Source organism: Oncorhynchus clarkii, chromosome 28 (assembly GCF_045791955.1).
Source record: "Oncorhynchus clarkii lewisi isolate Uvic-CL-2024 chromosome 28, UVic_Ocla_1.0, whole genome shotgun sequence".
Taxonomy (NCBI): Eukaryota; Metazoa; Chordata; class Actinopteri; order Salmoniformes; family Salmonidae; genus Oncorhynchus; species Oncorhynchus clarkii.
Window position 1 is genome coordinate 18763293 of NC_092174.1, and position 26561 is coordinate 18789853.

General features: G+C 41.2%; 2 protein-coding genes across 7 annotated transcripts in view; both read left to right on the forward strand.

The window, feature by feature from the left end:
- Nucleotides 1-1249: 1249 nt before the first annotated feature.
- On the forward strand, nucleotides 1250-9202 carry LOC139387131 (lactamase, beta 2). Of its 2 annotated transcripts, none has more exons than XM_071133153.1 (7): nucleotides 1250-1552; nucleotides 1756-1919; nucleotides 2068-2191; nucleotides 2461-2639; nucleotides 2953-3101; nucleotides 8187-8274; nucleotides 8378-9202. In XM_071133153.1, exons 1-7 carry the CDS (start codon nucleotides 1431-1433, stop codon nucleotides 8422-8424), a joined length of 873 nt encoding a protein of 290 aa, XP_070989254.1. In that variant the 5' UTR covers nucleotides 1250-1430; the 3' UTR covers nucleotides 8425-9202. The 2 variants fall into 2 exon arrangements, with proteins under 2 accessions (XP_070989254.1, XP_070989255.1); XM_071133154.1 differs by having other exon boundaries at nucleotides 1254-1552; nucleotides 1756-1883.
- Nucleotides 9203-11878: 2676 nt separating this feature from the next.
- LOC139386577 (nuclear receptor coactivator 2-like) overlaps nucleotides 11879-26561 on the forward strand; it is a 77811-nt gene continuing 63128 nt past the window's right edge. For 2 of the 5 annotated variants that reach the window (XM_071132232.1, XM_071132235.1), the window contains exon 1: nucleotides 11879-11983. The gene's annotated coding sequence lies outside the window, so the exon portion shown is untranslated. Of the gene's footprint in view, nucleotides 11984-18419; nucleotides 18504-24403; nucleotides 24647-26561 lie in introns of those variants that run through there. The other 3 variants (XM_071132234.1, XM_071132236.1, XM_071132233.1) reach the window with 3 other exon arrangements.

Genomic DNA, 26561 nt, shown 5'->3' on the forward strand with positions numbered 1-26561 from the left:
ATTTCACCAAAATTCACACAAAACAATTTATTGTGATTAGGCATGTAAATAAAAATGAGATTTCTACATTTCTTTCTCCATTCTTTCTCCCGGTCATTTACATTTATATTGAATTAGCAGCAGTGGAGAGAGAGTGAGGTGCAGAGGGAAGGAAAGCAGAGTGATTATAATGTGAGATTACAGACAGATTGCACAGCCATTATGTTGTGTAATTACAGAGGGAGAGAAGAGAAGAAAAGGGCCCTGATACCCAGATGGCAGGATCCATTTCATTTAGAAAAGGTCTCTGCTACCTCTCAACACTCCTGTAAATATTATATAGACCAAGCAGCCATTTGTATAGGTCACAATTTATGAGAGACAAATATCAAACACAGCATTCAGTGGGATGGGTGGTGTTATGGGTGTAGTTGGACCCATTGTACGATTTACAGCTGCATCCTATGTCAGTTTTATGGGTTAATTTGACTGTATTGATCTCTTGTCATGCATGTACTATTACTCATGAAGCACTTAGGGGGGTAATAGAATGAATAAAATAAATATCACACAGCTTTATTTAAGATCATGCTGTCCCTTATATTCTATATAATGACAATACGGCCAATGCATAGGAACTGCAAAGTCAAAACACATTAAATGAGTTGGTGTTAAATCGTGTAATAAATGACATGTAGAAATGTGTGAAGGTCTATTACATTTATGCCGATGACAGCAGACAAAAATCATTTAGCTTTACTTACTATAAATAATTAAAGTCAATACACTTACAGAGAGAGGCTAAACAAACCCAAGGTGATATTTAAGCTGGAAAGAAACAAATGCTCACACAAACATGACGTATAGTTGTTTTCAACAGTTTGTGCTGAAAACGGTCGTTCTTGTTTTTTTCTACAGAGAAATGTGCAAATGTGTTTATCATAAATCGTAATTATCTTATTATCCTGTCACACTTTATCTACAACATACTGATATAGTCAATTGATTAACCATGTATCTCTGAATAAGATTTGACAATGGCTCTACCTATTGACCTAGCTCAGTTACTACCATCTCGTGCTTGTGTCTGTCATATATATATATATATATTTTTTTTTTTTTTGGGGGGGGGGGCAGTATTTACGATGTACTATAATTATTATGAAATTATATGCAATCGTTTTGTAGTTTGAGGCTAAATTGTTTAGACTTTTAGCAAACACTTTTATTTGGATAATGAGGCTTTTATTTTGAAACGAGGTGAGGTGCCACGTCACACAGGAAGTAATCCTCCACTCCAGGTCAATGTTTATTTACATCGGAGAGGTGAAGTTCAAAGCTAATTTACAACTTCAGCGTCTTGGACTACAGTTTTTATTTTCACATTGCACGGGGCTTTGAGTTACTAACATCAGCACAATTGATATACGTACCTGATTGCGTCGTGAACCATGAGTGCAATACTCCCTCGTATCGAGCAGCTATCGTCCAGAGTTGTGCGAATCCTGGGATGCAACCCTGGTCCAATGACACTACAAGGAACCAATACGTATTTAGTTGGAACGGGGAAAAGGTATTTTCGTTTTGTGGAAATGTATTCCACACCTGTACTAGCCTCGCATTTCCCCTCTTGGACAGCATTGCTTCATGCGTGCCTATCCATTTTCAGTTGAAGGTCTAATGTAGTACAATTTTATTGAAAGAGTGTTATGGATATGGAAACTACACAAAAGTATCAAACTGCATGAATTAAATTCAGACCATTCTTGTTTTAAGGCGAGTGTTGATAGACACAGGAGAGCCTGCCGTCCCTGAGTACATCAGCAGTCTCCAACAAGCCTTGAGCCAGTTCAACACTGCCATCCAGGAGATCATTGTCACCCATTGGCACCACGACCATACAGGTGGGGTGATCGACATCTGCAGAGACATTACTGGAAGTGAGTGACAGACACCTGACGATAGTAACTGTCTCATTTTGTCAGCCACAGATTGACAGCTTCAGAGGCGTTATGTGCTTTTTGTTGACGCTGACTCAGAAACCCACACATCACTTGTGTGCCTATGTGCTTTTATTTCTCCACGCAGGTTCTGAGTTACAAGTAAGTAAACTCCCTCGCTCTCCCCCAACTGACGAAAGAATAGGACCAAGTAAGACGTACACTTACCTGAAACATGGAGACGTCATAGAAACTGAGGGGGCCACACTGAAGTAAGTGTAACGTTACTGTGTAAATAGTGTAGTGCCAGTGTTTGACTTGGGCAGCAGCTCACCGGAGCTGAGTACCGGCACCTCCATTCTACTGCTTGAGCTCCTGCACCTCTTATAGAATGTTGGCTCAGAAGTATTGTGAAGCTCCTGCACCTAAATATAAACAGTCCCGGCACCTATTTTAGTCCAAGTCAAGCACTGTGAAGTGCATAAGCTTTATTATGGCTCTATGTATAACTGTGGGTGTGTGCATTTGTGTGCGTGCGCAGAGTCCTATTCACCCCAGGACACACAGATGACCACATGGCCCTTGTTTTGGAGGAAGAGAAGGCCATCTTCTCAGGAGACTGTATTTTGGGGGAGGGAACGGCCGTGTTTGAAGATCTCTATGACTATATGAAATCTCTGCAGATTCTGCTGGACTCACAGGCTGACCTAATATACCCAGGTTTGTTATTGAGCTCTAAAACACTTATTAAAACTCATGGGAATGCGTCCCAAATGGCACCTTATTCCCTATTTAGTGCAGTAATTTTGTCCATATGCCCTGGTAGTGCACTAAATAGTGAATAGGGTGCCAATTGGGACGTAGAGTGTGTCATTAAGTGGACACAAATATATAGATGTCTGAAGCCACATGACATCATGATTTGAGAGGCTCTTCTTCAGATTACTAGTTTACATTTACAGCTATGTCAACTATGCATAGGACTTGATACAAAAACATCTACATTACTTTCTTCCCAAACTCATTTCTTTAGGTCATGGACCTGTGGTCCAAGACGCTGGTTCTAAGATCCAGCATTACATCAGCCATAGAAACCTCAGAGAGCAGCAGATCCTCAGTGTCCTCCAGGCAGCCGGAGGGAACACATTTTCATCTATGGAACTGGTCAAAGTCGTCTACAAGGTTTGTACATTACAACTTAAAGTTAGGGGCCCGGTTGCATAGAACATTTTAAGTGTTTTCCTTAATCCCTTAAGGAATAATTTCCCTTTATCTAAGGGAATTGTTCAAGGGCGTTGCATAGAGCCCCTCAAATATTTCCTTTAAGTAAGGGCATTCTTAAGGGGTTTTACAGGAGTTTGAAGACATGTATGGCAGAAAGAGTATCTGGTTACCATGGAAATGGCATGATTCACTGACTCGTTTTGTGAGATAACAAAATAGGACTTCTGCAATCAAGACAGGATAACCAAATTGCTTCAGAAGATAGTAAACCACATTTATTGAAGTTACTTTTTTCGAAACTTGTTTATATTACTTTCTAGTACGTCAAGCTAGCTTATAGAGTAGCTATAGCTACAATGGTTGCTCCACTAAAAGTTTAGTAGTTTAGTACGGTACCCTGCGTCACTACTTCATTGCTCCAGACCAGCGCAAGGGGGAGTTAGAGCACTGATTATGCTTTTGGATCCCAAGGCGCTACTGTGTGTCTAACTGACAATGAATAGGCTACATAAACCTAAATAGAAACTGATAATTGTGCACGACTTCAGTATCACTTACTAAAACTGTTGTTACACTAAGGTTTTTATTCTAAGAGAAGCTTAGACTACAATTAGGGTGTGGAAATGTTAGGATTACTTTGCTCTTACTGTAGTACTGTAGCCTAAAGTCACGTTGTACAGGGCCCGAGTGGCGCAGCGGTCTAAGACACTGTATCGCAGTGCAAACTGATGCTGGTTCAATAACTGTGCCGGCCGCGACTGGGAGACACATGAGGTGATGGTAGGCTTTTGATTTCTCTCCCTCTAAAAACAGAAATAAATCATTCTAAATAACAAACTGGCTTTATTTACAAATTAGTAACAATGTCTCACCCCATGTTCAAGAATGGCCTTTTTCTCGCTCACTTTAAGTTATTTGAAAACAAAATATCGTTATTTTTATTTTTAAAACAAAGCAATTATTATTATTAAATGATTTAGAGTGATTAGATATTCTCACAGATATATTATTAACCCTGTTTTTCACAAGCGTAGCATGCTGTGAATTCTGCAAACGTTTCTAGCAGGACAATATATACTATCCACAGAGATATAGGTAGGCAGGCGCACGAGGTTCAAGGCATGAGAGCAGGAGGCACGGGACGGGCCACAGAGCAGCGCACAGAAGACAGACCTAGCCCATGGGGGAGGGGGGTTGGACCCCAACCTGCACCACAGGGTAGCACAGAGCAACACTTTAAGGGGCATTGCATTAATTATGGCGCTGACTAGGGAAATGTTCCCGCTGTTCTTAGTGCCTGTCTGCACTGTTCAAACTAAAACAACGTAACTAATAATGGTGCAAAAAATGGCCCTTTAGATTTGAATTGGGTGGGCAGATATTATTAAATATTAAAGCATTAGACCTCTCACTAAAGGCGTCAGTCAAAAGTTATTCTTAAATCCGAAAAATTACATGAAAAGCGCACATTTGTAAATCCCAAACTCTAAAAGTAATTGGAAAGGTAGATACTAATTAATTGGGACATTGTGGCTTTTGGTTTCTCCAGAAATAAATAATTCTAAAAAACAAACTGGCTTTATTTACAAATTAGTGAGAATGTCTCACCCCATGTTCAAAAATTGCCTTTTTCTCACTCACTCTAGGTTAAATGAAAACAAAATCCTCTCTAAAAATACCTTAACTTTTTCAACAAAGCGATTATTATTATTATTATTAATTAATTTAGAATTGTATAAAAGCCCCTTAGATATTCTCAGATATTCTCACAGATTTTAACAAAAAATGCCCCTTAGATATTTATTTAGAATCCTCCAATCCCGCTGATCCTCAACACTGGGGCCCCACAAGGGTGCGTTCTGAGCCCTCTCCTGTACTCCCTGTTCACCCACGACTGCGTGGCCATGCACGCATCCAACTCAATCATCAAGTTTGCAGACGACACTACAGTGGTAGGCTTGATTACCAACAACGACGAGACGGCCTACAGGGAGGAGGTGAGGGCCCTCGGAGTGTGGTGAAATTGTTAGGTTCGATTACTCGTTGGTTATTACTGCATTGTCGGAACTAGAAGCACAAGCATTTCGTTACACTCGCATCAACATCTGCTAACCATGTGTATGTGACAAATAAAATTTGATTTGATTTTCTAAATGTAATTATTGGCGTAGAGTCACGTCATTGAAAAAAATATTTTTCGATATACTGTAGAACTACTGTAGGCAAAATGAGTCTCACTAGTGTTGAGTAATGTGCTGTTAAAAGTGGTGTAGGTCTTATTTATTTAAAGAAAATTTTCAAGTTAGAAGCAATAGGATTTGAAGCAATAAATATTTCAGCATCGTTTTGCACTGCTCTGAGACAAGCATGGGGACTGGTCTTGATAAATCAATGCAATTTTTTATTTTCACTGAATCTCTGTTTGATTATTGGGTTACACTGCAATTATGGTTTGGAAATGTTATGCCCCTTAGATATTAGTTTAGAATCCTCCAATCCTCTTATGCTGTAGCCTACTCCTGACCGTCACGTTTTACAGTGCCATATTTTCCGTTCCATCCTAACAGAAACCCTGAGGGTTTCGTTGTTCGTTTTTCTTGGAATAGAAACACCATAATATTAATCAAATGAATTAAGCTACATTTCTTAAAATCAGTCCCATATCCTATGTTCTTACAAAAAAGGTTTTAAATTCTCTAGTAATGCTAATATATATGGAAGACTATCAAATGCTTCTCAAAGATGCCCTCTGGTAGTCAAACTAGCACTAACTTGCATTAATGTTAAAAATGTTAAATAATGTGCCATAGAATTCTGCTACAGCCCGGAAGGTGTGCTGCAGTATGACACAACTTTTAAAGGAGGAACCACTGTAACTAGCCAGCTATCTTTATAGCCATGGATTGTGCATCTTCCATCGTTTAGCTAAGTAGATAGCTTTTTGATGTTCAAACTTTTGTAAGCAGAGCAGATGAAAGCAACATCCACAAGTGCTGTTTACATTGATATCCATACTGAATGAAGCTGTTAAGGGACTTTGTGGGGACCATAACTTTTTCACTTAATTTAAGGGGGAAATTCACCTTAAAATGTTTTGTGCAACTGACTTAACTTTAAGGGGAAACTTTCCCCTTAAAGGTAACTTAAGGTGTTTTATGCCACCAGGTCCTGAACCTCCTTTGGTTACATTTGGTAAAATTCCTTGGTAACATAAGGTTGATATACGGTATGTGTAGATGCTGACCAAATAATGTTACATCATTCAAAGCCTACTAACACTGCTTTGCCTATAGAATTATATGGGTTGCATATTGGGTCACAATTTTGTTTTGAATGTTTGTTTTAGGACTGATGAAGATTTAATCAAAAGTGCATTACTGTGACTTGAAAACATGATGACATTTCTAAAGAAGGCAAATAATTAGTAGGAAAACCTAGATGCAGTATAATGTTAGCTACAGTAGCTAGCTAAGATTGAGGGGAGATCTCCAGATTTTATCTAGCTAATGTTAGCATTGCTAGCTATTTTTGAGTGCTATTTTTGCTAGTCATTTTACTGTGGCTTCGTCTACATATCTACCTCAAGTACCTCATACCTCTGCACATTGATCTGGTATTGTTACTCCCTGTATATAGTTCCATTGTTTCATGTTTTGTGTGGACACCAGGTAGATTAGCTTCACATTTTTGCAACAGAAAATGAGGATCCTAATAAAATACCAAATATCGTTTGTGTATTTTATTTTATTCCTTGTGTTAGTTACTAGTTTTGTATATAATTTTTTTAACTCTGCATCGTTGGGAAAGTTAAGCAATAATTTCACTATAAAGTATACACCAGTTGTATTCGGGGCATTCGGGGCATATTCGTAAGCAATAATTTCACTATAAAGTTTACACCAGTTGTATTCGGGGCATGTGATGGAAATAAAATTTGATTTGACGAACTTTGCTAGCTAATGACAACATTGCCATCTGACTAAAGTAAATTTGAAAACATGATGATAATGGAAAAGTTTCTTCCTACTAAATACTCTGTGTACTAGCAATGTCATCATAAGCCCCTATAGTGTAATTTAGGCAAAGTCATTAGCCCCTTTTCAAAGTCATTAGTCCCTGTTCTACTTTTGAGCATCAATATGGCTGCGGTGGCTGTGGGATGTTGACAACAATGACAGAGGTGCAACCCATGAATTAGAGGTCTTCACGGGTCCAACAGACCCAACATTTTGAGATCCGACCAGGTCTGGGTCCTAAATTCAGACTTTTGTCTCGGATTTGGGTCGGGTCTGATATAATTGCCACGGGTCTCGTGTATGTGCAATTAAAATTGAGTTACCGACTGGACCTGATTGGACCCGTCCTCTGTTCATTTAATGTGTGTGAGGTGATGAGAATTACGCAAGCTGAATGATCTGTGTCAGCCAATTGGCACTCAATAAAACATATAGCTTATGTCCAGCTGAAACTGGTTCCGGCTGCGCACTTCACGTGTGCCTGCTTTTAAATGTGAATATCACACAGTGAACACCTAAGCCTAATAGACCCATGCATGCAATGCCCTGATGCATTTGGTGCTCAAATCTCTGACAGCTGAACCATGAGATGGACAATTATTGTTTTAGGAAAGTAAAAACCATTAAAACAATAGGCTACAAGGTTTTGAATATGCTACACATTGTGTAATTTGTTATAGGTAGTTTTTAAGGACCCGTAACTGTGGATCATTTGGGCAACATCGCTTGTTTGTTGGTGGTGCTGGCAGCGCCCGGTTGGTTTATTTTTCGCTCTTTTTACTCTCGGATCTGCATTGGTATCTTGGATCCGAACAAGCACGGATCTGCTTTGGTATGTTTTTTCAAGGGGCCTTTTTGGAACGGGTCTGACTGTCTTATGGTCTCAGTTTAAAAAATATATAATTTATGCATATCGGGTCGGGTGGGAAAACCTCGGAACGGTTACAACTTTTTGCATCCTTGAAAACCTCTACCATGAATAATCTACTTTGTAACCCATTTTGTAAAATGTACTTTTCTGCAAAAGGAGACACCTGAACATCTACATAGAGCAGCAGAGGTGAACCTTGTGCATCACCTAAAGAAACTGGAGAAGGAGGGGAAGATAACTGTTGGTATGTCTTAATTTCACTTACATTACATTATGTTACACCATTCGGTTAATGTATTACCATTTTCCAATAGTTAACATTTTTTCATTTCCTATTTTTCTTTCAGCTAGTGATGATTCTTCTCACACCAACAAATGGAAAAGTAATTTGTGATCAATGATTTAATCCGATTTATCTGTTGAAAAATTACATCCCTAACAAAGGACACATGTAATCTTGGATTCAAATTATTCACATTTTCCTGTCCCACACACAACTGAGCTTGTTTGATGTGAAGTAAAGAGTATTTGCAAGAATCTTACTTTGTAATTCTTTATAGAACTGCAATTATTTAATGTCTGTACTTTATGTCTTAAGACAGCTAAAGGGGTGTTAAAATGTGGCACATCAATATAGGGAGCTGCTGGTGGTTACCCCTCATTTATACCCCTCATTCATCGACAGATAGCCTCAAGGTTCGAGGGTTAGGCCAGTAACCGAAATGTTGCTGGTTTGAAATCCCAGAGCCAACAAGGTAAGAAATCTTGCTGTGCCCTTGAGCAAGGCACTTAACCCCAATTGCTCCATTGGGGACCCTGGCCGTGACCCCAATTCCTGTTGCAGCTCAGGGGGAGTTGGGATATGCAAGAAACACATTTCCATTACAAACTTATACACGTGTGTAACAGGACAAATATAAGCAGCCCCACAAGTATTATTATTATTGCTAATATGCTGATCTTGGACATTTGGGCATTATGAGTTGTACTACTTTCAGAATGTTACTGTGGACAGCTTATCTCTGATATACTAAGATGAAGCACATTTAAACCCTGTGAAGTGATCTTATTGTTCATTTCTATTGAGGAACCCAGATCAAACTGTATGAATCTATAATGTAAAATGTACAGATGCCTTCTAATAAATACATTGTTTTTCAATATAGAACAAACCGGCACTCAAAGTTATCATTCACTGCCTTTGCAATAATATACACAAAGAAATATTTTGGGACAATGATCAATGCTAATACCAAAGCCACTGATTCATACCTGGCCAAGGCTTTCGACTCTGTCAATCACCACATTCTTATTGGCAGACTCGACAGCCTTGGTTTCTCAAATGATTGCCTCACCTGGTTTACCAACTACTTCTCTGATAGAGTTCAATGTGTCAAATTGGAGGGCCTGTTGTCCGGACCTCTGGCAGTCTCTATGGGGGTGCAACAGGGTTAAATTCTTGGGCAGACTCTCTTCTCTGTATACATCAATGATGTCGCTCTTGCTGCTGGTGATTCTCTGATCCACCTCTACGCAGACAACAGCATTCTGTATACTTCTGGCCCCTCTTTGGACACTGTGTTAACTAACCTCCAGACGAGCTTCAATGCCATACAACTCTCCTTCCGTAAAACTAAATGCAAGTAAAACTAAATGCATTCTATTCAATCGATCACTGCCCGCACCTGCCTGCCCGTCCAGCATCACTACTCTGGACGGCTGTGACTTAGAATACGTGGACAACTACAAATACCTAGGTGTCTGGTTAGACTGTAAACTCTCCTTCCAGACTCACATTAAGCATCTCCAATCCACAATCTAGAATCGGCTTCCTATATCGCAACAAAGCATCCTTCACTCATGCTGCCAAACATACCCTCGTAAAACTGACCATCCTACCGATCCTCGACTTCGGCGATGTCATCTATAAAATAGCCTCCAACACTCTACTCAACAAATTGGATGCAGTCCATCACAGTGCCATCCGTTTTGTCATCAAAGCCCCATACACTACCCACCACTGCGACCTGAACACTCTCGTTGGTTGGCCCTCGCTTCATACTCGTTGCCAAACCCACTGGCTACAGGTTATCTACAAGTCTCTGCTAGGTAAAGCCCCGCCTTATCTCAGCTCACTGGTCACCATAGCAGCACCCACTCGTAGCACGCGCTCCAGCAGGTATATCTCACTGGTCACCCCCAAAGCCAATTCCTCCTTTGGTCGCGTTTCCTTCCAGTTCTCTGCTGCCAATGACTGGAACGAACTGCAAAAATCACTGAAGCTGGAGACTCATATCTCCCTCACTAGATGTAAACACCAGCTGTCAGAGCAGCTCACAGATCACTGCACTTGTACATATCCCACCTGTAAACAGCCCATCTATCTACCTCATCCCCATACTGTATTTATTTATTTATCCTGCTCCTTTGCACCCCAGTATCTCTACTTGCACATTCATCTTCTGCACATCTACCATTCCAGTGTTTAATTGCTATATTGTAATTACTTACCTATTTATTGCCTTAACTCCCTTATCTTGCCTCATTTGCACTCACTGTATATAGACATTTTCTTTTTCTACTGTATTATTGACTGTATGTTTTGTTTATTCCATGTGTAACTCTGTTGTTGTATGTGTCAAATTGCTATGCTTTATCTTGGCCAGGTTGCATTTGCAAATGAGAACTTGTTCTCAACTAGCCTACCTGGTTAAATAAAGGTGAAATAAATAGATAAACCAATAAATCATCACTAGGTGGCAGTGTTTATCAAGGAGAGGCAATAACTGAACTGTGGACAATGAGTAGAATGTCAGCCCATAATGGCATTGATTTTGTATTTAGGCCACAAGCAGAGAACCACTCAAGAAAAGATATTACCAATTGTCTTCCACTGTTCTTTACGCTTCAATATACAATACTTATTTGGGATTTTAAGAATGTAATAGGCAGCCAAATACATGTTTTTGTTGCCTGGCCTCTGCCCTATGAACTGTCTGTCTGCAACTAGATCCCCTGAAATCCCTCTAAGTAAATATTTTTTACAGGGTATAGAAAAGGATATGAAATAGAGCTAAACAGCTTGGAAGACAATATACAATACTTAAGTGCAAAGACATTAGGCAAACATGTCTACATTAGTTTCTCTTTCCATATGTGCAAAACCTTTCCCTAGCTCAAACAGTCTCAGTCTAATGGAGGAACATTAACAATTTATTGTATCAACAGCAGGTGTGGCCAATTAGTGAGTGTGGCTCTGTGGCTGCTATAAAAGCAGACACGGGTGAAGTAAGTAGCGTAATCAGTTCTAGTCCATGGAGGGTTTGGACAGAGGCTATGATTTGTGAGCTGTGCAAACGTTTGAACATCTGCCTGAGACGTCTTGACTGTGCCAAATAGGGGGGGAATAAACTAATGTGAAGCGAGGCACTATCTCACTGTGTTTGTGTGTCAGCTTGTTAATTGACTCATGAAATGCAAAACCTGAATAAATTTGACTTTTTTTTACTCCAAATTAAAATTAATTTAGGCCTAAATAAAAGGGTGTTTACTATTTAGTAGACTAGGCTACATTTTAAAGACTTCATAATGTCATGTTTATTTTAGTAAACAAGGAAGTACTATGGCAACCTATTTAAGTTTAAAATGCAGTGTAAACATCCTCTTTAGTTGTGGCTAACAAACTTTAATCGGGCATTCATTGCATTGTGTCTGGCTTTTAGCTGCTATGGCTGGTTGCAGTGTCATCATTCTTGCCGTCTGTTCTGTGAGCAGCAGTCTATTGTGGTAATGAGTGCTGATGCCCTGCGCGTGTGGGGGAGGACTGACTACTGGTAAGATAAACAGGCACCCAGTCATCGCAGAGGAACATGGCGGCACTGCCTTTACATTGCCGTTTCCCGATTTCGAAGGTCCTGGCATAACAGTTTGCATTTATGGGATTTCAAGTTACGGTAAGTTGAGAGTAACTTACAACGGATGTGTTTTGTAGTGAAGAAGTATGTTTTTGTGCAGTTAGATAAAATATATGGTAGGCTATAGAATCCGTCATGTCAGTTTAGTCTTACCACTGGGAAGCGGCGTTGTCGCTTGTTGTCTGAAGCGAGATATTTCTTTAGGTGGTTCGGGGATGATTCTTACGCTAGACTAGTTTTGTTGCGAAGCGTTGCTGAGAATTCAATGCAATTTAACTTAAAATGTGTTTGCGAAGCAATTTAAATGAATTGTTTTCTGTGGAGGAACATCGCCTGTGTTTCAAATAGAAAAGTTTAAGGAGATTATTTTTGGCAGATTCATTTGAAGGTATTGCACGACATGCCGATGGCGAACATGGTAAACTGCACATAGTTTGAGGTTTCTGCATCATGCAAAATAACTTATTGAAACCAAAATAACAGTTGCGGTTGAATAACCAAACGTCACTGTGGTTTACGAGTTTAAGTAGGAAATCCTCAGCAAGCTCGGCACCACATTTCCGATTGTTATTTAGTCTCAACTGTGTAACAACTACAAATGCCTGCGATCGGAAAGGTGTAACATTGAGGTATGAGATCATTAAAAAAAGTACCCTAACTTTTCATCAACCTTTGACGGTGACGTCATATGGCGAATTTAATATAACAAGTGTTCCCACCATAGAGTGAGTTGTATGTGACACATTTCTCAAATAAAACTCATTTGAGTTTGGCAATGAGATCTTGTAACCTAAGTTTTGATGGTTTGAGTGTCTATCACCAGTCGTCACTCAACAGTTAGAACAAATATCGGAATCAGTCTAATTTTGTTTGCCTTGTTGTGAGAACCTGTTTTACTATGTAATCCGTGAATCACGATGACTCATTTTTTGAAATGCTAGTAAAAAGTGTGAGGAGCATGGAATAATGGCTCCAAAATCAAATACAGTTAACATTGAGAAGGGCCAGTGGGCTACCAATCAATTGGCCTGCAGAAGGTTGACCATATGGCAGGTGCATGTTATCCATAGTGAAATCTCACCCAATAAGTCAGTGCTATTAGTTTAAATGTAAAGATTGGATGGGAAAAAAAGCTGGATCTAGACCTATTGGTCTAGAATATATTGGTAGAGACTAGTGGTCTTTGTTGGCCCTTTAGAGACTTTGTTCTCTGCTGCTGTTTTACAGAGTAGTGAACTTTGAAAGGTATTTCATTACACAGCAGCATTTCTTGTTCTTTTACTTTCCCTCTTCTCCTTATTAAATGCAGGAATGTTACATGAAAACTGAACATCGTTGACAGCAATAACAAGCAACTTAATATTTTTGTAGTTATTTTGAATATCTTATTTTGCTTATGATTTTAGAGCCATTTTTAGCCCTTAAATTTGCCATATAATAGGCTATGCCAAAGGCTTGGCATGTGCTTCTAACAGTGCATTACAGTAAGTTATGTAGAAGGGATGCCATTGCATTGCTGTACACATTAAGAGCCTTTATGAGTTTGTCTGCTTTCCCAACGAATTATCCTTTGGCTGTATTTACACAGGAAGCCCAATTCCGATATCTTTTTCACTAATTTGTCTTTTGACAGATCACATCCGCTCTGAAAAAGCCCTGATGTTAAAAGATCTGAAGTGATTGGTCAAAAGACCAATTAGTGGAAAAAATATTAGAATTTGGCTGCCTATGTAAATGCAGACATAGTGGCTTGGAATCAGCAAACCATGTGAGCAATATAATAATGTCTGCACCAATGGCAGAGGAGCGGGATGAAGCTTGGGATTTGACAGGGTCGTTTTTCCATTAGCAGGTTTCTACAGGCTTAAAGGCCCAGTGCAGTCAATGCAGTTTTTCCGTTGGTTTGTATCTCATTGTACAACAGTTGATGAAACGAACACTAAAAGTATGAAGAAAAATGTATCGGTGTAATTTAATGATAGTCACTAGTTGAAAATACAATCTACACAGGACCTAATCAGCAGGTTGGGCATTGGAGTTTCTGCTTGCCTGGTGACTTGACCAGGTGGTCATTTAGTTAATAGACCAATAACAAAGCTAACTAGTGCTTTGGAATTTCCTCATCCCCACTGAGACCTCTCTCAGACCGTCTTAGCAAAATTCTTGGCTTAAAGTTTTTTTTGTTGCCAAAAATATATTTATTTTAAATGGACAACTATTACAGTAAGGTACTTGATTGTTAACCAGACATGATTTGATATTGATATTGATAATAACCCGAACTTGAAAATGCCATGTTAAAGGGGGTCCGCTGTTTTTTAAAGAGACATAAGCCATTCCTATTTCATTGAGTTTATTAACCTATTTCAAAATAATCAGAAGTCTGATATTTGAAACACTGCATGATAAAAAAAAATGGAATGCCCCAACCCACCCTGTGCTTTCCTCCTGCCTTTTCAAATGGGCATTGACATTGCTGGGTTTTCCCCTGCTCTCTGTAATTGCATTGCATGGAAAATAAGAAATTGTATACATCCATTCTTATGTGACCTGATTATGAGCGGTAGTGTGTACTATTACAGTGTGATTCATTTATCCAAAGCCCTTGAATGTTCATTCCAGGCTGCGTTCACGTGACTAATGGAAGTCTCTCTCTCGTGGAATTAAATGTTCTCGATCTCTTACTGTGAAGCCCCATACTCAGTCTTCAACTTGAAGCACTTCCTGTTGCCGCGTTGTTCAATTTATCGATTCCTGTGTGCGTGCGTTTTTATAGGCTGTGAGAGTTCAGTGTTTCCTCTAGGGGGGAAAAATAGCGAGGGGGATAGGTCGGGGGGGACTTTTTTAAAAGGACATTCTACTCTAAAATGAATGAAATAATTTATACCTCCAAAAATGAGCCCCATAACAGGCTAGTGGTAAAATGATTTGTTAAAATGATTTTTAACATATTGGACCGTGCATATGCAAATATCGGCTGTACAAAGTTTCTGGATATTGGCGGGAACTGGAAGACGCTGTCGTACACGTCGATCCAGGGCATCCCAACATGCTCAATGGGTGACATGTCTGGTGAGTATGCAGGCCATAGAAGAACTGGGATATTTTCAGCTTCCAGGAATTGTGTACAGATCCTTGCGATATGGGGCCGTGCATTATCATGCTGAAACATGAGGTGATGGTGGCGGATTAATGGCATGACAATGGGCCTCAGGATCTCATTGCGGTATCGCTATGCATTCAAATTGCCATTGATTAAAATGCAATTGTGTTCGATGTACGTAGCTTATGCCTGTCCGTACCATAACCCCACCGACAACATGGGGCACTCTGTTTCCAACGTTGAAAGCAGCTAACCGCTGGCCCACACAATGGCATATACGCGATCTGCCTGATACAGTTCTCCAGTGTGCCAGTGGCCATCGAAGATGAGCAATTTCCCACTGAAGTCAGTTACGACGCTGAACTGCAGTCAGGTCAAGACCCTGGTGAGGATGCAAGTAAGCTTCCCTGAGACGGTTTCTGATAGTTTGTGAAAAAGTCCATTGGTTGTGCAATCCCACAGTTTTGTCAGCTGTCTGGGTGGATGGCGTCAAACAATCCCGCAGGTGAAGAAGCCGGATGTAGAAGTCCATGGCCGGCATGGTTACATGTGGTCTGTGGTTGTGAGGCCGGTTACACGCACTGCCAAATTCTCTAAAACGATGGAGGTGGCTTATGGTAGAGAAATTAACATGCAAGCCAGAGAATTGAAAGTTAGCATTTCATGGTAAGGTCTACTACACCTGTTGTGTTGGGTGCATGTGACCAATGAAATGTGATTTGATTTTGACATTCTTGCAGTCAGCATGCCAATTGCACACTCCCTCAACTTGAGACGTGGTAAAGGTCAACCTATTTATAATTTTTCAACACCGATTATTGGAGGACCCAAAACTCTGATACTGATTAATCGACCAACATTTTTTTTATATATACATAAAGAAAATATATATTTATTTGTAATAACAATTACAACAATACTGAATGAAAATAAGGGTTCATTGTTAACTTTATACAATAAATAAAATCTATTTAGTCTCAAATAAATAGTGAAACATGTTCAATTTGGTTTAAATAAAGCAAGAACAGTATTGGAGAAGGTAAAAGTGTAATGTGCCATGTAAAAAAGCAAAAGTTTAAGTTCCTTGCTCAGAACATGAGAACATATGAAAGCTGGTTGTTCAATATTCCCAGTTAAGAAGTTTTAGGTTGTAGTTATTATAGGAATTATGACGCATCGACCATTTTGTATTTCATATACCTTTTGACTATTGGATGTTCTTATAGGCACTTTAGTATTGTCAGCCTAATCTCGGGAGTTTGTAGGCTTGAAGTCATAAACAGTGCTGTGCATCAATCATTGCTAAGAGCTGCTGGTAAATGCAGTAAAGTGCTGTTTGAATGAATGCTTACGAGCCTGCTTCTGCCTACCACCGCTCAGACTGCTCTATCAAATCATAGACTTAATTAATTATAATATAAATACAGAAATACGAGCCTTTGGTCATTAATATGGTCGAATCCGGAAACTATCATTTTGAAAACAAAACGTTTATTCTTTCAGTGAAATACAGAACCGTTCTGTATTTTATCGAACGGGTGGCAAGTCTTAATATTGCTGTTACATTGCACAACCGTCAATGTCATAATTATGTAAAATTCTGGCAAATTAATTACGTTCTTTGTTAGGAAGAAATTGTGACTCTGCTTGCACTGGACGCAAGACAAGTGATACAATAACATTGCCTACTAAAATGCATTTCTTTTAGCTAAATATGCAGGTTTAAAAAAATATAACTGTGTATTGATTTTAAGAAAGGCATTGATGTTTATGGTTAGGTACATTTGTGCAATGATTGCTTTTTTCACCCGTTTGGCGAAGTTGAAGTAGGCTGTGATTCGATGATAAATTAACAGGCACCGCATTGATTATATATTTATGTCACCGTTATTTAACCAGGTAGGCCAGTTGAGAACAATTTCTCATTTACAACTGCGACCTGGCCAAGATAAAGAAAAGCAGTATGACAACACAGTTACACACAAATATATACAGTCAATAACACAAAATAAAAATAGAACCATCTATGTACAGTGTGTGCAAATGCAGGGAGGTAGGCAAAAAATAGGCCCTAGAGGTGAAAATAATTACAATTTAGCATTAATACTGGAGTGATAATGTGCAGATGGTAAATGTGCAATTGGAGATACTGGGGTGCAAGAGGGTAAGTAATAATATGGGGATGAGGTAGTCGGGTGTGCTATTTACAGATTGGCTGTGTACAGTGATCAGTAAGATGCTCAGACAGCTGATGCTTAGCGCAGGACAAGCTAGTTAACTACACATGGTTGATGATATTACTAGGTTAACTAGTGATTATGTGAAGATTGATTGTTTTTTATAAGATAAGTTTAATTCTAGCTAGCAACTTACCGTGGCTCCTTGCAGCCACAAGGTCCTTTTGATGCTGCACTCGCGTAACAGGTGGTCAGTCTGCCACGCAGTTTCCTCGTGGATTGCAACATAATCGGTGTTCAAATAGGCCGATTACCGATTGTTATGAACTTGAAATTGGCCCTAATTAATCGGTCGACCTCTAATCTGCGGCATTGTGTTGTGACAACTGCACATTTTACTGTCCTTTTTCCCCCCAGCACAAGGTGCACCTTGATCATGCTGTTTTATCAGGTTCTCCCAACACTTTCCCTGCTCACCTAAAAATATAATCTGTCTCATCACAATTTAAGTCACTCCCAAAAAATGATTTTGATGTAGAGTGGAATTTTACCCCAAGTTACCCTACCATTAACCCGTGTTAAATTAGCCCCACTCTCCCCTTTGCACTCACTGCAAATTACGGAGTGGTAATGTGCTTAACTAGCCTAGTACGAACATCCTGATCTCGCAAGCTTGCATTCTATTTCTCTACATGGATATCCGTATTGAGAAACAGAATGTAAACTCGCGAGATCAGGATGTTTTGTATGAGGCTAGTGCTTAAAACCTCAAGGATCTGCCCCTTTTCAATTTTCGCCTAAAATGACATACCCAAATCTAACTGCCTGTAGACCAGACCCTGAAGCAAGGATATGCATTTTCTTGGTACCATTTGAAAGGAAGCACTTTGAAGTTTGTGGAAATGTGAAAGGAATGTAGGAGAATTATAACACAATAGATCTGTTAAAATATAATACAAAGAAAAGAACAACCGTTCTTCTGTTCAAATTGTTGTATCAAGACTGCCCAAATAGTCTTTGTTTATTAATAACTTCATGTTTAAAATTGTGCACTCTCCTCAAACAATTGCATGGTATTCTTTCTCTGTAATAGCTACTGTAAATTGGACAGTGCAGTTAATTAACAATAATTTTAAGCTTTCTGACAATATCAGATATGTCTATGTCCTGGGAAATGTTCTTGTTTCTTTTACAGCCTCATGCTAATCCCGTTAGCTCAACGGTCCCGTGGATGGGACACCGATCCCGAAGATGAACCATATGGCTGCTAAAAACTCAGGTTTTAAAATGGTGCAGTTTGTGCATATTTAGGAGTTGAGAAACAAATAAAGTAGGAATGGAAAGCTGGGATCCCCCTCTTAATTATTATTATTTTAACAAAGGCCTTTAAAACTGCTGTTTTAACCGCATTTGCAAGAATTGTTGTGCATTGACTGCTTGTCAGAATGCATGTTTCCCTCACTATGGCACTCGTAACTTGAATGCGCCTCGAGGAATGTTTCTCTCACGTAGAACAAACATCAAGCCGACTAGGTAGGTAAACTATTCTACTATGGGGTTGTCAGAGCTTTCTATTCATTACACATTTTGTTTGCAAAGGAAAAGTAACCGTGGACTGTTATAGCGTGCCTTTGCAGACTTTTATTCTTTTTTGGGGGGGGAGGGGAGTGGTGGCAATTTTGCCGTGGGTACAGCACCACATAAATGATTGCGGCCTCCGTCGCCACACACTAAGTCTGTCACCTGGATGTCACACTGCAGGGACGGGTGTCTCAGTGACTGTTCTGATTCCCCCCCCCCCCCCCCCCCGTATTAACTGCTTTGACCACAGACTTACTAACACTACCAGTGTTAACCCAACCGTCCAGGCAGTCACCACCTCAATGATAGTTAATGGATGGACTGCCAGTGCCACCTGACAGTATGATCTGGTTGCATCACTGCCTGGTTTGGCAACTGCTCGGCCTCCGACCGCAAGGCACGACAGAGGGTAGTGCGAACAGCCCGGTACATCACTGGGGCCAACCTTCCTGCCATCCAGAACCTCTATACCAGGCGGTGTCAGAGGAAGGCCCTAAAAATTGTCAAAGACTCCAGCCACCCTAGTCATAGACTGTTCTCTCTGGTACTGCACGGCAAGCGGTACCGGGGCACCAAGTCTATGTCCAAGAGGCTTCGAAACGGCTTCTACTCCTGAACATCAAGTCAAACGGATAGCCAGACTATTTGCATTGCCTCCCCCACTTCCCCCTCTTTACTCCACTGCTACTCTCTGTTGTCATCTATGCATAGTCACTTTCATAACTCTACCTACATGTACATACTACCTCAACTGACCGTGCCCCCGCACATTGACTCTGTACCGGTACCCCCTGTATATAGTCTCGCTATTGTTATTTTATTGTTGGTTAGGGGCTCGTAAGTATTAACATTTGATTTAAGGGGTCCATTCCTTTCTAGCATTCAGCAATGCTCTGAAAGAGCAATTACTCTATTGAAATGGTGGTTGTAGCATACTGCATTGGGGAGGAGACTGGTTCAAATAGTGAATCTGTGGTGTTTGCACAGTCCACACACACACCACACACAATTTGAATAAGTGTACTTGGTGTACTCACAGACAGTCTCAACCCACCATGGTAAACTGTTTGTCGGCCACACAGCAAACGATAGTGAATCAGAATGCAGCGGAATGAACCAGTGGCCTGGGAGCCAAGTCCAGGGTTGCATAACAAGTGCTAATTTAGTTTGAGCTGTGGCCATAATTCTGCAGCTCTGTGACGGGTCCTGGTGATAAAGTCGCCACTGTGCTACACTCTGTGTGAAGGCACTGTAGACTAACAGCCAGGCAGGCTTGGAACCAACCTCCTGTTTGTTTGGCTTGGTTGTAGGATTGTTTAGGGTTATTTTTTTTTCTCTTAGGAATCCCACATTGCTGTGAAAAGGGTTCAGCAGTAGATGCTTTTTAACCTTGCAACTGCAGCACCAGTTGTTAGACGCAGTGTTCAGTTTGCCTGCTTGTTGCCCAATCTGGCAGGGTTTCCATGGTTTAGTCTGGATATATTGTAGAACTTACTGTTCTGGATGTGAAAAAGCCTCCCAATGAACTCTCAAGTCTGTCATGTTATGAAAATACATGGGTGGTTATGGTGATTTTGAGTAATATCACATACAATGTGATCATGATACCATATTGACATCGAAACGGCAACACCATAATAACAATAGGCTACTAAGGCTAGATGCTTTCTTTCCGGTATAATTCAAAACCAGCACATATTTCAGCAGTCCCATACAGTTCCCAGTACCTCAAGTTCACTCTGTTACCATCTGGTTGCTTAGTAACACAAATTAATCATAGCCTGGAAGTAGGTCTTGGGGTGTGTGTGTGTGTGTGTGTGTGTGTGTGTGTGTGTGTAAAATGATTTAATGAACAATTCCACAAACTGTTTTGCTGTTTATTTCAGTAGTCAAGTGTTGATACGGTCCCAAAATGTTTTGCATGTCAGTAATCAACTTTCAAAATACAGGTGTCACACTTGGCTAGGTGAACCGAACGAGTGTGCTCGCATACTCCCTTAAAATACCTTTTGATTTGGAAAAACAAGAAAAAAGCGTCAATAGTACTGTTTGTACTAGCCATTAAATTAAACGTAATTAAAAAAAAAACTAAGATGTATAGTGCAGTATTTCTCTAGTGGGGGAAAAAAAAGAGCATGAAAACGATTTGTCTCTGGTTGAATGACCAACAAACTTAAAAAATCTCTACTGTTGACCAATCACTGACGAAGGGGCTACCCGACTATGGCTACCCGACTTCGGCTTGCCTCAACGAAAAATGTTGTGCGCCTGTACAGCTGAAAATAAACAGTGTCAAAGACCAAAACGAACAAAAATGGCATTATCATGTATGCACAAACTGTTTGATGGGAAGCATGTGGATGGACACCTTAAGGCTTGACTTGATAGAGAAAAATCTAATCTGATGTTAGATCTGCGCAGGCAGGAGGCAAAGTCTACCATGAGCTAGTTGGACAAATGAAAACGACGACAAATAGCATTACCTGTTGATTCAGTAATGACGTGTAAGCACTCGGCCAAAGGTCACAGAGTGTGCTGCTCAGGCGACTAGGCCCATAGTTTCAAGCCTTCAACCAGGAGAGAAATTCCATCGGAGTGAGGTGCTGTTTCATTCTGGTGTGTGTGTTCAGATCACATTACTGGACCTAATCAATTGAGCTGGTTGAGCCAACATTACTATTTGAGCTGCCCTGTCATTGGTGCATTCCAGGGGGAAAGAATGGTGAACTCCTGACCTCCGATCAGCTGCGAGGAACTTAAACACAGATCCTCTGACATGGTAATGGCCAGACACGCTGATTTAGGCCACATACAATTTTATGTCACACTCACGATGGTCTAGCAGCCAAAACATTTATTTTTGCTCTTGTTGCCTCTAATTGAGTAACATGGCAGAATTATAACTTTACAAATATATTTTAAGTGCGGACCTTCTAAAAATGTATCAACTTTTATATACCATCCTAAGCATAGCTCACTGTTCTTTTCTGAATTCTTCCTTTCAATTGATTTGAATATCAACAGAAAGCTGATGTTCTCCGGCCACGCTCCCCCACCCATCCCCTCTCTCCAGTGCCCTGTTGTTGGTGGAGATCATGTTACAGGAGGAGGAAAGCACTGTTGCTCTCAACACACAGCATCACATGATCGTCCTGACTGACTGGGGGATTTGACCAGTCCCTGTTCAGAGCTGAAGTGTGTGTGTGTGTCGCTGCTTTATGTGCGTACCTCAGCACCTGTTCTCATTTGGAAAAGATTTGACTTGTTTGTGTCCTGCATAGTTTTTGAAATTCACTTGAAAGAGAAGCTGTGATGGATGTAGGGCATACTAGATTAATGTGCAATGAAAGAAGCAACCCTGAAACGACCAGCCTCCATTGGTGAGAGTCAGTGAGTTTTTTTGAGGGGGGGTGGTTTGCTATGTAACCACCCTATGATTTGGCATGATGAAATACATGTGAAAGGATTTAGGTTATTTATCTCGATGCACCCTATTGATGCAGAAGCATTTCATCCATTAACATGTCAAAAGCCACCCACCTCATGGGTTCAAGTCTTTCTTTCTGCCAACACGTTTCATTTTCTATTCACTCCCAAAGTGGAAAAGCAGAAGTTGAAAAGGTCACAGCACCTGCTTGTAACCTCCCTGTATCATCAGAGACTTGAGTCTGTCTTCTGATGAGTGACGGTTGACTGATGAGTCAGATTTGGTGCTTTAGTCATAGGGCTGAGTCTTACCGGCACGCCCTATACAGCCCTATAGCCCTATACAGCCCTATAGCCCCCAGCCCTCCCATCTTCCCTATTGCCCTTTGCTGTAAAGTGTGAGTGATGTAGTGTGTGCTCGGCTCTGCTCCTCCCTCTGAGTGGTGTGGTGGGGAGACAGAGGGGCGGGGCCTGGTGGAAATCACTTTTGGTCAGCTTTTGTCCCCATGCCTCCGTTTGGTCTCTCTGGGTGCAGGTGCATCTTCAAGTGCTCTGTGGTTTCATACAGTACAAATCATACAAAGCTCTCTTCTACACACACACACACACACACACACACGGTGAGAAAGCTCTAGCAGATGTTTCTAGTTGGCTGGTCCCCAAGAAATGTGCTTCCTCTTTTTACTCATTCTCTTATTGCAGTGCTTTCTGACTTGTTGGACTCAATTTCATGTTATGGTCCTCACACTTTCAAGTGGTATAGCTATTGCTCCTCGCTTGTCTACAGAGAACTTGGCTGATGGCATTAAATTAACTATAGCGCTCTGTCTCTGTCTCTCTCTCTCTCTCTCTCTCTCTCTCTCTCGCCAATTGAATGTACAGTAGCTGTCTTAGGTTTGGATCGAACTGTAGTATGCCTCTTCTTGGTCAGGCTTTCATAGAGAGAAGTGGATGATGCCTGAAGGAAACCTGCAGTAGAAGTTCATTAATAAGAATGTGTCTCATAAAGCCACGGTGGGGGCCCTCCCGGGTGGTGCAGTGGTCTAAGGCACTGCATCGCAGTGCTAGCTGTGCCACCATCGACTCTGGGTTCGAGCCCAGGCTCTGTCGTAGCCGGCCTTGCCCGGGAGGTTCGTGGGGCGGAGCACAATTGGCCTAGCGTTGTCCGGTTTAGGGTGGGTTTGGCCGGTAGGGATATCCTTGTCTCATCGCGCACTAGCGACTCCTGTAGCGGACCAGGTCGCTAGGTGTACGGTGTTTCCTCCGACACATTGGTGCGGCTGGCTTCCAGGTTGGATGCGCGCTGTGTTAAGAAGCAGTGCTGCTTGGTTCGGTTGTTTCGGAGGAAACATGGCTCTCGACCTTCATCTCTCCCGAGCTCGTACAGGAGTTGTAGCGATGAGACAAGACAGTAACTACTAATAATTGGATGCCATGAAAGGGGGGTAAAAAAAACGTTAAAAAATAAAAATAAAGCCACGGTGAGTCAGCTGAATCAACTGTTCTCATTCCTTCCCTGATATTGTGCCTTTTCTGCTTTGGAACAGACCTGTGTTTACTATTAGAAAAGTAAGCCTCGTCCCGAGCCAGAAAGGGCTCATGGTGCAGGAGGCTGTATCCTGTTACAGTAGCGTGAGGCTGATTGATTGTTCAAGTACACCCCCTGGTGAGGACACCGGTCAACAGTGTTTACTATAGTGTGCACTATATTTGTATCTAACAACAATTACTCAATTATTGGCACATACACAACTGTATGATAACAACAAGCCCTTTGTTGTTTCTATAAATCAGCTGTTCCCCAGATGTTGACGTTATTATATAATGTTCTGCAAAGTGAAAGTAAAGGGGAGAGACTTCTGCAGGTTGACAGGGCTAGTGAAACAAAAGCCAGCTGCCTGCTGTGTCAAACGCACACTGCCTCCACCTCTTTTGCCAGTCCATTATTGCTTCTGCTTTGTCATGTGACAAGAGTAGGCCATTATCTTGGTGAAAAAGGAAATCACTTTTCGGGCTGGGCGTCGGAAGCTATTGGAATTTTCGAGCGCTGTACTCTGGCTGTGCTGTATTTTCAGGGCGGGTGGGGAGGGGGCGGGGCCAGGGAGGAGTGGGGGGAGGGGATTGGAGCTCATCGGCCGGGCAGTTCAAGGAGGATTTGTGCTGTAGTTTGTCAGCTGTCATTAGGAGCAGATGACACAGGAGGGTAATCTGCTTTTTGCGCACGTCCTTGCTCCAGCATGTGCCTCTGTCTACATTGCTGTGTAGTTTCTACAGTGCCGTGACTGCCTGCCTGCCTGGACTCAACGTCACTAGGCTATCTAACTGAGAGGGCTGCTCCTGTTTTTGCTGTGAAACTGAAACTACAGTAGCCATGGGTCAGACACTGGATTTACGGACCCACCTTTGGTCAAAGCGGTAAGTAGTGGAATAAATAGGCCTAGCTATTGTTTCACAATGGAAGTTGACAAATATTTTGTTTGGTACATTTGGTGCTGTTTTGGTTTTAGGCAAGTGTTTGTGTGGGCTTTTATATACACAACAAACTTCAAACCTTATTCTGAGAGGTATTCAGATGTCTACAGAACATTCCATTAGCTCTTTGTTGTGTGGTGTCAGCAGTCCTACATGATGTCACCTGAGATGAACAGGACAAGCCTCTTGTAAACTACCCACAAGTCTGATCAGGGGGCTGGTATACTGAATTAACTGTTTGTATAGAGTTGGTTGTGGGAATAATGTGTGGCGTGTTGTGTGTACAGTTGATCGACAGTAGGACATTCCTCTCTCCAATGGGAATGGGTTTTTTGAGACTCAGACAGTCGTACGGTAGGCCCCTGGACACCATTTATGGAGCATCTCTTCAGTACAGGGCTGAGGAAGGTCAACGTGGCTCTTTAACACAACACCCTGCCTGCTCCTTGCTTGGCCTGGTGTAGCATAGGGGATAAAGAGGTGCCACTGACAGTCAACAAAGCTTCCATGCGACTCTGGTTTAGTTGTTTTTGTTTTCTGAGCCTAGATCGCGTAGCCCGAGTGCCAGTCTGTTTGTGCTATCATGCCAACTCCCTGTCATTCATTTGGCTTGACAAGGACAGCAATTTAGTAGGCAAGCGCACAAACGGATCTCGGACCAGGCTATAGAATGTGATGCAGCTTCAGCCATTGTTGCTGTGTTTTCACATGGATGCGATAAAGCCAGTGAGTTCAATGTTTTGGAATGCAGCTGCAAGGCAGCGGGCATTTTTTTTGGGACCTAATGTCCACTGTGCCATTTACTATATATGATTCCTGTCTGTTAGGAAATTAGTTAGCCACAGGGTAAGTGTGTTCAATGGTATTGATCCGGTTCCATGATCAATGCATTCTGACATTGCTTGCGTCGTAAATGGCACCCTATTCCCTATGTTGTGCAGTACATAAGGCCAGAGCCCCATGGACCTATAGGGAGTAGGGTGGCATTTGGTGTCAGACATTGTCAAGCCAACATAGGCGGTAATGAGTTGTTCAGCCTGTTATTTCCATGTTGCCTTCCATCGGCCCATTTAGCATAATCTAAATAATGTTTCTAAACTAATGTGTGCTCAGTGTACAGAAATCTATCTTGGAGGATAATTTGGACTCATTCTAAGTAAATTACAGTGATTGACTGGTCGCTTTATGCAAATAGCAATTTGGGCTGTATTTGCATTGAGGGAGACAAACTGGACAGAAGTGGGTCATTGACGATGAGCACACTTGGTCTACACTCCACTTCGCAGCCAGCACACACACAGTGAGGCAGTTGTTTGCTGCACATTCCAGCACAGAAGTGTCACAAGTCATAAGAAAATTAGGAAAACAATCAAAGACGGTGTTAGGAATACCTATCCTGATTTACCGTGGTAGCAGCCTGAGCTGAGCCGATAACATCTGGTTGGTCCTATGCTGTGTGTCAGTATGAAGAGTGACGCATTTTCTTCTAGATACATCCAGTCTTCTGGATATTCTATGATATATCACCATTAATTGAGCTAGGTGGGCGTGAGTCATCATAGGTTGTGTCCCAAATGGCACCCTATTTCCTATAAAGTTCCTATACACTGAGTCTACAAAACATTAGGAACAGCGTCCTAATATTGGCACCCTATTACGCTATATTGGCACTCTATTACCCTATACAATGCATTCGGGAAGTATTCAGACCCCTTGACTTTTTCCACCATTTGTTACGTTACAGCCTTATTCGAAAACTGATTGAAATGGTTTTTCCCCCCACAATCTACACACAATATCCCATAATGACTAAGCAAAAAGTTTTTTTTAATATACATTTTTACTAATGAAAACTTAA

Bases quoted from the DNA above. Each gene is read 5' to 3' on its own strand.
- LOC139387131 (XM_071133153.1), top strand. From the start codon at position 1,431: ATGAGTGCAATACTCCCTCGTATCGAGCAGCTATCGTCCAGAGTTGTG. The intron at 2,640-2,952 runs GTTTGTTATTGA...TCATTTCTTTAG, and splicing joins GGCTGACCTAATATACCCAG to GTCATGGACCTGTGGTCCAA. The intron at 3,102-8,186 runs GTTTGTACATTA...TTTCTGCAAAAG, and splicing joins TGGTCAAAGTCGTCTACAAG to GAGACACCTGAACATCTACA.